Source organism: Amborella trichopoda, chromosome 6, assembly GCF_054954075.1.
Source record: "Amborella trichopoda isolate Santa Cruz 75 chromosome 6, AtrichopodaSantaCruz75HAP2 v2.0, whole genome shotgun sequence".
Lineage (NCBI taxonomy): Eukaryota > Viridiplantae > Streptophyta > Magnoliopsida > Amborellales > Amborellaceae > Amborella > Amborella trichopoda.
This window is the reverse complement of record NC_142341.1, coordinates 2,006,701-2,020,067: the sequence shown is the minus strand read 5'-3', so window position 1 is coordinate 2,020,067 and position 13,367 is coordinate 2,006,701. Positions and strand designations below refer to the sequence as shown.

The window sequence follows — 13,367 nt, the reverse complement described above, 5'->3', positions numbered from 1 at the left end:
CCTTATTTTTAAAGCTTTAAATTTTATAATTAAATATGAAAATATATTTTAAGGCTATCACAAAGATTTTCAGTATAAAAACCACATTTCTTGACACTATTTGAATATGCGTTTTATTTTGGTGGTTCAGAGCCTCGGCTCTATACAAATCATACCCTTGTTTTTAAGGATTGTATAGAGTGAGACCATTTACTTTTGATATGAGGAGGTTACAATTACTTGCAACTATACGAAGTGAAATCTGATAGCTTTGGTGTGTCACAAAGTTAGAGAATTTTTATTATGAAGTTTAAGCTTGATCAATGGAATAAATATAACCAACTGATTTCACATTTAATGGTTAACTGTGACCACCTTGTGCCAAAGATAAACGGTCTCATTAAATAATTTTTTTTGTTTTAAAACCATATTGATGGGGTTGATCATCTACCACAACGATCCATGTTAGATAGTTTAATTTTTTATCTGCATCAGTCTGGAACAATCCAAATAAGCGATCTAAAATAACCATTAAAAAAATTAAAACCAATAATAAAAATAAACGGGGTATTTGGGGAATAAAAAAACACTAGATAGACTTAGGAAACAAAAAAACAGATTTATAAGATGGGGCGTTTAGGGAAGGGATTGAGACTGTACCAATACCTTATTTGAACCAATTAAATCTTGATTGATTTCCGATCTATATCACTAGATTTTAAAACGATAGTTTGAAAGGAAAAACATGTATACCTCCTTCCCCAAAATTATTATGTCAAATAAACCCCTAGCCTGATACCTTTAAGCTAAATAGAAAATGATGTTTAACCACCTTCTCGTCTTTTTCATCATCCAAATTACAAAATTTATCCTTATTATTCTTTCTAATAACCACCTCATAAAAATCAAACTTGTGATGTCATTTTTTGTGTATTTGTGAGGTTCACAAGAAGAGAGAGAGATAAGAATTTAAGGTAATTTGCTAGAGGGAAATGGAGGAATAGGTTCACCGATGAGGAAGAAAGAAAAAGAGGAGAATAACTTTGTTATGATCCAGAAAACATGGTAATTGAGAAAAAAAGAATGGGACATCTAAAGTTGCCAGTTAGCTCAATAGGATAAACCTCATCACACTTCGTTTTATAAAGGTTGGACCAAAAAGTATTTGGCGACCGCCTATTGTTTTAAATTGAATTTTGGTGGTATTCATTACGTAACCCAAGGATGGCAGGAGTGGGTGATATTTATAGAGATAGTGAGGGTATAGTTATTTTTTGTTATGCCGGTCCTCATGGTTTTGTATTTGTCAATCATACTGAGATTGCTTCTCTTGTGCAAGGCGTCTTAATTTGGAAGGAAAGGTGCCTTCATGATATTCTGGTTATTAAAAGTGACTCCCTCAATGTATATAATTTATGTAATAAGATGTCGAGACCACCTTGGCGTATTAGATCCTTGTGTTTACTGGATTTAACAGTGTATAGAGAGGCGAATGGGATTAGGGATGATTTGTCGAAGAAAGGTACCTCATTGGACTCGTTCATGAGTTTTGTTTTGATCAATGTCTAATAATTCACTTTCAAGTAATGAAAAGTACCTACTATTGTCAAAAAAAAAAAAAAAGAAGTAATGAGGAGGTTAAACATTATTTTCATGGAGAGATTCTATGGAATATTTAAGGAGTTATTTAATATTATAAGTTTAGAGAGGGGGTTTATCTTAGTGATTTCCTGAAAAAATTAGGATTCATACCCCCTTCCCTCGTACAAGAAGATAATTAGTTGTCTACAACGTACTCGGCTGAAATGCAATAGAGAAGTAGCTATTACTGGCGAAAACACCCGTAAAAGCATTTTCTAATCAATGTCTTTAGGGGGCGACACCTCAACCTCGTTTTTAAATGTATTGAGGTCGCATTTATACATTTGAGGTCTCCGAGGTATAAAGCATCCACTTTTAGGTGGTCCATCTAAAATCAGTTGAAATTAAAAACTCACGGTCCAAATTGTTTATTAATAGAATTATTATTCTAAATATTTCAAAAATATTTATTTTTTTATATTCATGATCTCCATGTTAGAGATTACGTGTCCTTAAATATTATGTAAAAAATTCCATCTTAAAATAGAATTTTAAGAGATGACTCATTTCGACATAAACTGTATCCAATTTATTTTCTATCCCCCAAAAAAATAAAAAAAATGGAGCTTTAAAAAGCTGTACATATAATCAACCTACAAATTATTTTTTGAACTTGGACTGAAGATAATGGATATGAAGCTTTCCTAATATGCCACGCAACGGATCAGGCTTAGGCCGAGTCGGCTGCAAAAACCTAGAACCATAGCCCGAGTCAGGCAAGGCTCGGCCAAAAACTGCCCGGCCTAAGAGTACCCAAGCCATGGCTTGCCCCACCAGAGCCAAACCCTATGACAAGGTCGGGCCTTGACCATAATTCAGTTGCACATTGGCTCTGCCTTCTTTCTAGCTCCTTAACCATAAAAAAAAATTCTCATACCGGTTTTAAGTGAGGCTAGAGTCACACCATACCGATTTATTTGTATAAAATGGAGGTTGATGGTTCTAAAAAGGAGAGGAAATCTAAAAACATGGACACCAAATCTTTAAAATGAAATTTAATTACATTCAAATCAGTTGAATATCCTAAAATCTCCCAAATCAACGACTTTTTATGTGTGTTTTTTTATAAAGAAAAAGAAAAACCACCCAATGAGAATCTTTACCATAAAAAAAGCAATGATGCATCCCTACTTTTAAATTTTTTTGACTCATTTTAAGTATGGAAAACACACATTTACTCGGGGGAAAGCATACATCATGATACCTACAGAATTTGAACCCCTTGGAATTCGCATTTCCCATTTTATAAAGTAATGGTAATTCTATCAAAGGAGTGGGATTTGAATCTGAAGAAATGGCTTCAATGAATTTGAATTTGAAGAAGTATTCCATAATGAGCTGGTGACCATTGAATTTGAATAACTAAAGTTTTCTTGGATTGCCATTGAATTTGAATAACTAAAGTTTTCTTGGATTGCCAGCTATATGTTATCCATTGACTTGCATGGTAAATTGGATTGACTTGCATGGTAAATTGGATGTTGGAAGAATTTATGGATGATGAGTAGAGATGACTTGGCCATTTCTCACTCTAAACTTTTATAAGAAAATAAGTTTAAGACTATCACTCTAGGGTAAAAATTTATCCGGTTCGATCTAAAACCCAAATTTTAGACCTTATACGGATTTGAGTGTGGATCCAAGATTTGGATCCAACGCGTCGAATACAAATCCAAAAATTGGATCCAAATAATAATTCAAATCTAATACGGGTACAGGTGGATCCAATTCAATTATTAAAATATTATATATTATTTCATATATATACATATATGTTATATAGCATTAGTTGTTATTTCTCGTCATATATATATAATAAAAATTTGGATCTGATTAGATCCAGATCTTGTATATACTATTTAGATCATGATTTGAATCCGAATATTCTTTATCCGATTGGGTCTAGATGCAAATCCAGATCCAGATCTAAATTCCATGTTTACTTTTTGAATCCGAATTTGAATATGTGGATCCGGACTCAATCCAACCCATTCTGAGCCCTATTTCTCACTCTCACATATATATATATATATATATATATATATATATATATATATATATATATATATATATATATATATATATATATATATATAAGTAAAAAAAGTTCAAGGCTCTCTCTCACATATATGTCATATTAGATAGATGAATCATATATATGAAACTAATAAGCGCTCTCTCTCTCTTACGTCCATTAGAAGCATATGATATTAGGACCCATGATGCAGATGCATATAGACACTCCTTGTCCAATGAAGCACATGCTATTCTTCCTAGCATCTAAAATAATGGGTCCACGCCTCTTCACTCTTGGATGGTTGTGAAGACAACCAAGAGGGTCTACAACCAATTCCCATTTGTCCTCTCTCTCTCTCTCTCTCTAACTAATAGATAAAATGCCTTCTCTCTCCAACACACAAACGACTCTCTGTCTGCAATGTCTATGTTAAAGGAAGCATCAGGTACGTGTCTCTCTCATGGTCGTGATGACGATGAAGACAATTTATGATGCCCAGGGATAAGGCCTCAAGGACTGACACCGATCGAATTTCAGAAATGTCAAATCAAGATTGGTTTTGTTAAGGCGCAATACATCCGTATACCATTTAAAAAAGAACAGTAAAGGTTTTTATGTTACATTAAATATGGTTATGGTGAGATTTTATTAAAAACTGCTAAAACAAATGTCTAGATTTAATGCTTGATGGGGAGGTGTTAGTGTCATTGACATGTTGACACATACAAAACACTATAAAGACATGTGTTGATGTTACATAGGCTACAACCAATACAAATTCTCCTCCTCCGACACTCACACTGGCACACAAGTAGTAAGTGTCTCTCCCTCTTACCAGTAACACACCCATGGATGGACCTTATCTCTCTCCCTCTTTGATGAAATTGCTCTCGCTTTCATGCATCCACACATCAAACTTCTCTCTCTCCCCGGGAAATTACTATTTTCCCGAAGTTTAGGTATTAGGGGTGGTAATGGACCCGAGGGGCAGATTAGATCTGGTCCAGGTATGGGCCAAAAAATTGAACCTGATAGATGGGATCAATCTCCGATTCGAACACTATTTAGGTTGGGTCAAGAAATATTTTTGGGGTCCCAATATATAAAATATAATAAAATAAATAATTATTTTAATTTTTGGGTTGGACCTGGGTTTGGGTCCGGGTCCTGTACTATATTTTTGGATATAAGTCTGGCGAATTCGGGTCGAGTCCGGATCCGGATCCGGATCCGACATGTTGCCACCCCTATGAGGTATCATCAAAGCTATCACTGTGTATATATATGGTATGTGTGTGAGTGCATGGTCTATGAAATTGTTTGGTATTTACTTTCATCAGCAGCCGAGTCCTCCGGAAAGAGACGCTTCTTATCGGAACCTTACCTCCTTCCTTTTGCGCTTTCAATAAGCTTTTTGCAACTTTACGTTTCATTGAGAGTGGTGCACGTGAAGGATGAATTGATGGATAATCAAGTGGAGTTTTTCTATCCAAGTGGATTCATCAACTCGTTGAGAAATCCATCTCTCTCTCCCCCCCCCCCCCTAAAAGTTAATAAGATAACGGTTGCAACAATTGGCTTTTATTCCATCTTCCACTTAACTCTTATGTCATGGATGTCAATGATTCCTTGTTCTAATAAGAGAGAGAAGTGGATTGATGAATCCTTTATATCGGTTGATTAATGAAGGAAAAAGTTTATATAAGTGCGAGGTTCTAAACAATCAAATTTAATCAAATTAAGGTGCATCTAATAAATTTATTAAAAAAAAATTGTTTCAATGCTGAAAAACCCTCAATTCGATCGTCTCAACTTCAAGATATAAGTATTGAAAATAGTACATCTTGTAATGTAGTATCTGGACCGTCAATTCTCAATATTTTCAAGTATTCATAGATTTGTTCAATCTATACTATTTTTTAACTTTAAATTTTATTATTAGAGGAAAATAAATTTCCAGGCCATCATAAAGATTTTTAACATTAAAACAACATATTTCAACACTATTTAAAAATGCTCCCTATTTTAATTATTTAGAGCCTCAGCTGTACAAACCACACCCATTATTGAACCTCTGTTGTATATAGTCATACACCAACAACTACCAACAACTAAGTTGATAGAGAGAGGGATTGATGAATCTCCATTCATATACACCTCTGAACTTCATAATGAAATGCAATTTCGGTGTCAAGAATCATAAGGATAGTGCAAGGATCTATTTTTTCCCTAGTTATAAAAATTTAAACTCTAAACATAGTTAAAATCAAGTAGATTTGTAAACACATGAAAATAAAATAATGTTTCGCAAGATGTACGATTTTTAGGACGTTGAAATCTCTTTTTCTTCTATCCACTCCCATACATCTCGATGTCCATATTTTTCCATCATGAAACAACCTTTTCTTGAAGGATCTTAGAGGTGCACCTTAGTTCAACTGAGTCCATGGTTATGTAACGGAGGAAGAAACCAAAGGGATACTGCAACTAACACATGAGCATTCTACGAGACAAAATGTGATACCTTCACTATTATTATTTCTAACATTTATATATAAGGGTTTGTACAACCAGATGCCAGATGCTTAACAGAGAGTAACAAACAAGGAAATAGGAGCAATTCTCACAGTAAAAATAAGGACTCTCTCTCATCACTTGAGTCTTGAACTCTGACCCTCTACTTTGGCTTCCAATAGTCTAGACTTCAGACTACTCTCTCTCATCCCTTTTGCCATATCAGTTGCCTTTGATCTTTCACCAGATGCAGCAACTGATTCTTGTGAAGGCCATCTTTGGCTCCATTGCCTTGTTGGGCTTGCAAATCCTTGAGCAGAAGACACCCTAGTACCAGCCATCCCATAACTACTACGGCCCTTCAAAGATTTGAGCTTCTGTAGTTCACTGTCATTATCTCTCCTCACTCCGTTGATCTCGGATTGTGTAGGACCACGGCCTCCGTGGAGTTCACTAGTATCAGAGCATCTCCCTGGATCAAACCCATTTTTTTCTTGATAAAATTCATCAAACCCATCTTTGTGTTTAGAGATTTGATTGAACCCATCTTGTAGATTTTCTAGGTCTCTTCTACCGACCAATGGGGCAGTTCCAGTGCTAAAATCCCACTCAATTCCTTCAGATAAGCTTCTCTCTAGAGTAACCTTCGACAAATCATGGGACCGAGCGCCCCCATGAAGTGATCGGTTAACCCTGTCGAGAGAAGGAACTTTCTCAGACGACTTCCTCCCCTTAACTTCTTCCTCAAATGACTTTCTCTCCCCTGACACGTAGCCCCATTTGTAGCCTTTACTGTGATCATCCCTGTTCAATTCGATAGAGTGCATGTCACTCTCGGCTGAATCATCTTCTTCCTCATCCACACCCTCCTCTTCTTTTTGGTCACCTTGGGCTCTAACCCCAACTTTTCTCTCTTGGTTTTGCTGCCTTTCCTCCTCAACCTCACCCATGCTATTTGCAGGGGCAGCCTCTGTGGCTGTACCTTTAGTCCTTTTGGCTCTCAGAAAGGCTTCGAGCTCATTCCTAAGCTTGTCAAGAACAGCGTTCTTCTCTTCGAGTTGATACCTGGCATCTGCAAGCTTCATCTGAACCCTCTCTTCACGCCAAACATCAGCCAATTGAAGCATCTCTCGTTCTCTCTCTACTTCCTCCCTCACCTTTGCCGATTCCCTCTTGAGTTCCTCCACCTCTGCCTTGTCTTCCCCGATGCCCCTCGCCAATTCATCACACACCTCTTCCATCAACTCTCTAGCCTTCCTTTCTCTCTCTAGCTCTTTCTCAGTTTCCACAAGAGAGGTCCTCATGCTGTTTATCTCTCTAGAGAGCTTCTTATTCAGGCTCTCAGCTCTCCTCCTCAATCTCTTCTCGGCGTCAAGCTCTTCTGTTAGTGCTTGAACAGCTGCTCTGATTCTCTCTTGCTCCCTGCTCTTCCACATTGCTTTTTCGTCAGCAAAACGCTTCATTAAGTAATCTATTTCATGGCGATCCGATCGATGATCTTGCATTAGCTGATCAAGTTGAGACTTGGCTCTGTCAAGCTCAGCACGAAGGGCAGAGACAAGGGCTATGTGAGAAGAGTGTTGCTCTTCCATGCCCCATATTCGATTGAGTATCTTTAGGAGCTCTTTGGAGGTGGTTAGGCCATGACCCAACTCTTTGAAACGACTGTTCATTCCCACCATTGAACCAGAGGGAGTGAGGCCTCTAGAGCGGGTCTCGATCTGCATTTCCATAAGGAATATTTGTCAAAAAATAGTTTTCTTTCTTTTGAAAGTCGTGGGGAGTAAGATAGAGGGAGAAGGTAACTCCATTAAAGAGATCACTTCCCTAAGATTGGTGATAATTTCTGAAAAACAAACCCAAGTCCTACATAGAAGAATTTCTAGGTGAATTCAAAAGCATGTCTTGGTCTGAGAAAAAGCATAAGCTTGGGTTTCTTTGCCAGTTTCAAAGGCCAAATTGCTCATTAAGCTCTCACTTTAAAGAGAACGAGAGCTTGAAACTTTAATTTTTCAAAAGACGAAATGACCAAAGGAATCAGCACAACCCAGCTGCAAGGGAAAGTTGTTGATTTTACATAATGTTGAAATCGATAATTACTACGAGAAACTTTTTCCTTTAAAATCTTGAGAATTGAACCTAACCTCGGTTAAAGGTATCTCAAGTTCAGCAAATTGAGATCCCGAATTCAAGTCAAGGCTCTCTTCAGTCTTTACTGATCTCTTTCGCGAAAAGCATTAAGCATTTAACGTGTGAGTTTTATAAATCAAATTCACATAAAGTCATATACCATACAGAGGAAAGAAAATGAACATTAAGAAAGATAAATTATATACAATTCTAATGAATTAATCCATCCTTTCTAAAGAAAAAACTTAATTGATTCTTAAGCAAAAATTAATAAAGGAAAAAAATTAAAATCAAAAGGTAGAATTCAGATTACCTCCATTAAGCTTGTACTGCTACGGGAATCCATAGCTACACTGTTTCTCTCTCCATATTTATTATATCTCTGAGAGATTGCTGCCAGTCTTCTTCTCAAACTACCAGTACCAGATCTATCTCCCATCTGAATTTTAAGAAAAAGCAACCATAATCTCAAGCAAGTTATTACATCAATGGAGCAAAATCACATTAAAAACAAAAAAAAAAAAACAGTGAAATTAAACAAGAGGAGGAGGAAAGCATATTTTTTCAGAGCATATATTCAATTGAATGGACCAGAAAAAAACATGAAATACAATGCCAATGAAAATAAAGAAAAAAGGGGTGAACATAAATTTTCAGCAGATTCTAAACTGAACTGAAAAAAAAGAAGAACCACCCAAAACAATAATAATAGAAAACAAATCATAAATCTTATATAAATTCTCATTAAAGTGACAACAAAAAATGACCCATAATTTCAAAAGGGCAACAAGATAGAAAGAAACATACCATTTCCAATTAACAGATGCATTAAACATAATATTTAGAGAAAAAAATCAGTAATAGTAGTCATAAAAATAGAATTAACGTCACTTACAAGAACAAAAAATACTGTAATAACGCCGAAGTAAAACCCAAAAAAACAAAGAAGGAAACTGAATGCCGACGTAAAACATCAATCCAACACCCAAAGTAAAAGCCATCGCCTTTCTCTCTGTGTGTAAGAGAGAGAAATGAAAAGAAAAAGAGAGAGAAAGAGAGCCACCTCCGACCCTGGACTATGCGATGGATCCGAGAGCCTCCGAGGCAGGGAACTCGACTGCATAGACCTCCTCCTCGCCCTCTTATCTTTCCAATCTTCCTCCTCTTCTCTCTCTTCTTTCTCTTTCTTTCTCTGTTGCTGACCACAAGGAACCTCGTTCATCTCCCACAGAGTAGCAGCGAGCTTCCTCGCCGAGATAGTGCCACCGTTGCCATTTCCACTCTGTTTGGCCTTCGCCCCACTTTGAGAGAGAGACTGATAAATGGGGGATTCGGCCATCGAAGAAGGTGAGCTCATCTTCCATGTGGGCACAGGCGTGCTCGATCCCCCTCTTCTCCCCACCAAAATGGCTCTTTTAAACCTGTTATTTTGCAGAATAGAGGAAGAGGAAGAAGAAGAAGAGCACCCTCTCTTCCTAACCTTTCCCCTTACATGTATCAGACCCTCTAAGTTTCGATTATGCCTTGGCATTTCTTCTGCTTCTTTGTAGAGAGCGAAACAAACGCACAGTAAGAAGACCCACGGTTCTATTATGCTCTCTTTTTGTAGAGAGAGAAACAAACCCACAGTGAGAAGACCCACTGGTTCTACCCACAAACTAAACCCCAGAAAGAGAGAGATTATATATCGCCATTTTTGCTATTTTTGGAGACAGTACACTATTTTTAGAGAGAGAGAATACAGAGAGAGAAAACACTGTTTTTTCACTCAGATCAAATGGGTTTTTGGGGAACACAAACTCCAATCTCCAATCGGGTTCTTTGCTGCAACATTCTTTACTCACTTTTCCTAGAGAGAGAATTGAAAGCTTTCATCTTTCCCTTTTAGAGAGAGAAAAACTGTCTTCTGTGCAGAGAGTGAGGACTTTTTTCATGCGTTTTGGGTTCTTCACTCGTCTTACAACTCGGCCTCGGGTCCGCTTATATTGTTATATGAATCGGCGCGTTTTATTTTACATCGCCGATCATCTTAGTTGGTCGTGGCTAATAATGGGCATTTCCCCCAAAAAACCGCCGTGAAATCGACGGCTATTAATGTGGAAGCAACGGAGGGCTAAGATCTACAGTTGAGGGTCCATCAGTTATCCTGACCGTCAGATGAATCAGGAGTGATCTAGACCGTTAAGACTAGCACGTCATAAAAGCTAATGGGCTGTGTCGTGCACCGCACGTGTAGGGCATTAATTATTGGAAATGGAAGAAGGCCGAAACCGACATCGTTTCGTAAGTGGGGCCGAAATTTCAGTGAATTTAACCATGATCCGTTGCATTATAGAAGGGCAATCGTCCCACCCTCTCGCTCCATTGTCTATCAACTGATTGGACGGTGATGACACATGTGGCCAGAGCTTTTAATGGTCATGTAATATATAGGGGTGGCAAGTGGTCAGTTGAACCCAATCTGTCTTGTTCTGATTATTGGAGCCCTCAGGTTGGGTCTATGTCCTCTTAACCGAGACCCACTTACGTTAGTTCGGTGTCTTGTGCATCCTCGATGGGTCACATCTGGCCTGATGGTCTAGGAAGTGTGAGGATTTAAGACTTTCTTTTGACCTGTCTCCGTGTCTTGTCCAACCTAGACCTTATTAGGATGGTTTAAATCGAGCCCGGTGGTCATGTGTGGACCTTATATTTCTTTTTAACTTGTCTCAAACTCGAACAAAGGAGGTGAGTGTGGTAGATAGGCAGGAAGCGTTAAACTTTGTCAAAAAATTTTATGAATCTGGAATATTATCAGCTTATATGAAGGCATCGGCAAACTTTGTCAAAAAATTTTATGAATCTGGAATATTATCAGCTTATATGAAGGCATCGAAGCGTTAAACTTTGTCAAAAAATTTTATGAATCTGGAATATTATCAACTTATATGAAGGCGTCGATATGCCTTGAATAGAGCATAATAGGGGATTGAACCAGACTCCATCTGGTGGGTTTGGGTCCAGTGACTTAAGACTCGATCCGATTTTAAGTCTCGCCCCAATTTGGGACTGGTCTAGGTCCAGGTCGATTGGAGCCCATCTAGAGCCCCAATTATGTACATTTGCATTTGGATCGAGGGAGTCAACATGTTAATAACTTCTGAGTGGATTTTAAAGTGGGGATTTAGCTAATGGATTAGGCTTTGGTGAGGCTATTGACAAAGTAAAGCAAGACAGTATGTCAAAACCTTGCCATAAACATCACACCTTTTTTGTATCAAATTTTTTTGTGATGGCAAGTAAATCGACTTTTACTCGTGGTTCGTTCAATTTTAAAATCTAAAAATGATATAGATTTAGAAATCAGACTTAGGCTGACTCTTGAGAGGTTTGCAATTGATGTCAAGTACTGGTACGTCTCAACTTCAATTCCTACCACTAAACGGCCCAAAAAAAAAAAAAAAAAAATTTTCTTTTTTCAAATCCATGAACATCGAGGCAGAGATTATCTATTCGTGTATTTCTGGATCTACATTCTTCAAAATTCGCTGAGGAGATTTAAAATGCAGCTGCATACGATAAAGGAATAAGAAAGAGGGAAAATTGAATGATGACATGAGCATTTGTCTAGCAAAAGAGGGCTATTCAAAAGTTTTAAATTTAAACTTACGAGGAGGGAAGTAAAGTTGGTTTAGCTGGAAATTCAAAGTAATCAAAATCATTAAATTTTGGTTCACATTTCTTGTGGGTCGGTGAAAGACGAGTGTTTTTCGATGAGAAGTAAAGAACCGCTCCAAGGCACATAGCTGCATATAGATACAAGGGTACAAATTTGCAATAGTTGGACTGATTGAGTGATAATACACAATTTGTACCTACTATGCATTTGAAGTGTATATTTATAGGGGATAGTATAACCATTTATTTTTGGTATAGGGAGGTCACAATTATTTACAATCAACCGATGTGAAATATGATAGTTTGGGTGTATCACAAAGTTCAGGAAAAATGTTTTTGAACTTTGAGTTTGGTCAATAAAATAAATGCAACCACCCAATTTCACATCCAATGGTCAAGATTAATTGTGACCACCTTGTACCAAAGGTAAATGATCTCATCATATATTTTTCTTATTTATATAAGGGATTGTATACAATGAGCCGATTTACCTTTGATACAAGGTTATCACGATTACTTACAACTATCAGGTTTGAAATTTAATAGCTTGGATGTATCACAAAAATTATTTTTAAGTTTAAGCTTGGTGTGAACTTTGTATCATTCAAATAAGGCGCACTTCAAAAATCTTGATGAAATGAAGTACTTTGATGTTGGAAAACTCTCCAACTGATCATCTCGACTTCCAAATGTATAAATCATGAGTAAAAAAAGATTCCCATAAAAAAAAAAGTGTATTTTGTAACAAGTTATCTTGTTAAATATTAATTGCTTGTTGAACTTTGTGAGTCACATGAAAGTAGGATACTCAAAATTCGAGGGACAGTATTTTTAATTTCAAGTATTTTAGATGTGCTAAATATATACAATTTTTAGAAATTTGAATTCCATAACTATGGATGAAAATAGATTTTCAACCCATCATAAGGTTTTTGAGACCGGAACTATATTTCCAAGCAAATTTTGAGGTGGCATAAATGCCGTAAATATGATTTTCTAGAAATGTGATTTACATTATATCAAAAGTAAATGATCTCATTATATATATATATATATATATATATATATATAGGAAGTCATTATGCAACGCCTATGAGTAAAAATGAATAGTGCTTTTGGACGACGTGGAAAAATCAATTGCACCGTTCATACTATGTCCGTTGCGGTCGATTTTCAAGAGAAAATCACAGGAGCAAAACTGTAACGGCGTAGAGCTGTTGCAGTTGAAATCACTGTTCACTTTTATTTATTTATATATGTGTTATGTTAGGGTGCTCACACTATGGAGTAATTTATCATTGTACTAAATATTTTTTAGCACTTCTATATCATTGTTTTGTACATAAAATACTTTTTAATAAGAGTATTTTTGGTCGCTAAGAGGGGTGTGATGTCGTCTACATAGGGCATGACATCACCCACATGAAGC

The 13,367-nt window shown here is 36.7% G+C and overlaps 1 protein-coding gene across 1 annotated transcript; it reads right to left on the bottom strand.

Moving 5' to 3' along the window:
* Nucleotides 1-6,145: 6,145 nt before the first annotated feature.
* On the bottom strand, nucleotides 6,146-10,225 carry LOC18434543 (uncharacterized). Its single transcript, XM_006844611.4, has 3 exons — nucleotides 9,345-10,225; nucleotides 8,595-8,720; nucleotides 6,146-7,872 (listed from the first exon to the last, which is right to left on the bottom strand). The coding sequence occupies exons 1-3, from the start codon at nucleotides 9,810-9,812 to the stop codon at nucleotides 6,289-6,291; spliced, it is 2,178 nt and encodes a 725-aa protein (XP_006844674.1). The 5' UTR covers nucleotides 9,813-10,225; the 3' UTR covers nucleotides 6,146-6,288.
* Between the last annotated feature and the right edge of the window lie 3,142 nt (nucleotides 10,226-13,367).

Bases quoted from the DNA above. Each gene is read 5' to 3' on its own strand.
- LOC18434543 (XM_006844611.4), bottom strand. From the start codon at position 9,812: ATGCCAAGGCATAATCGAAACTTAGAGGGTCTGATACATGTAAGGGGA. The intron at 8,721-9,344 runs GTGGCTCTCTTT...CTTAAAATTCAG, and splicing joins CGCATAGTCCAGGGTCGGAG to ATGGGAGATAGATCTGGTAC. The intron at 7,873-8,594 runs GTAATCTGAATT...ATGGAAATGCAG, and splicing joins GCAGTACAAGCTTAATGGAG to ATCGAGACCCGCTCTAGAGG.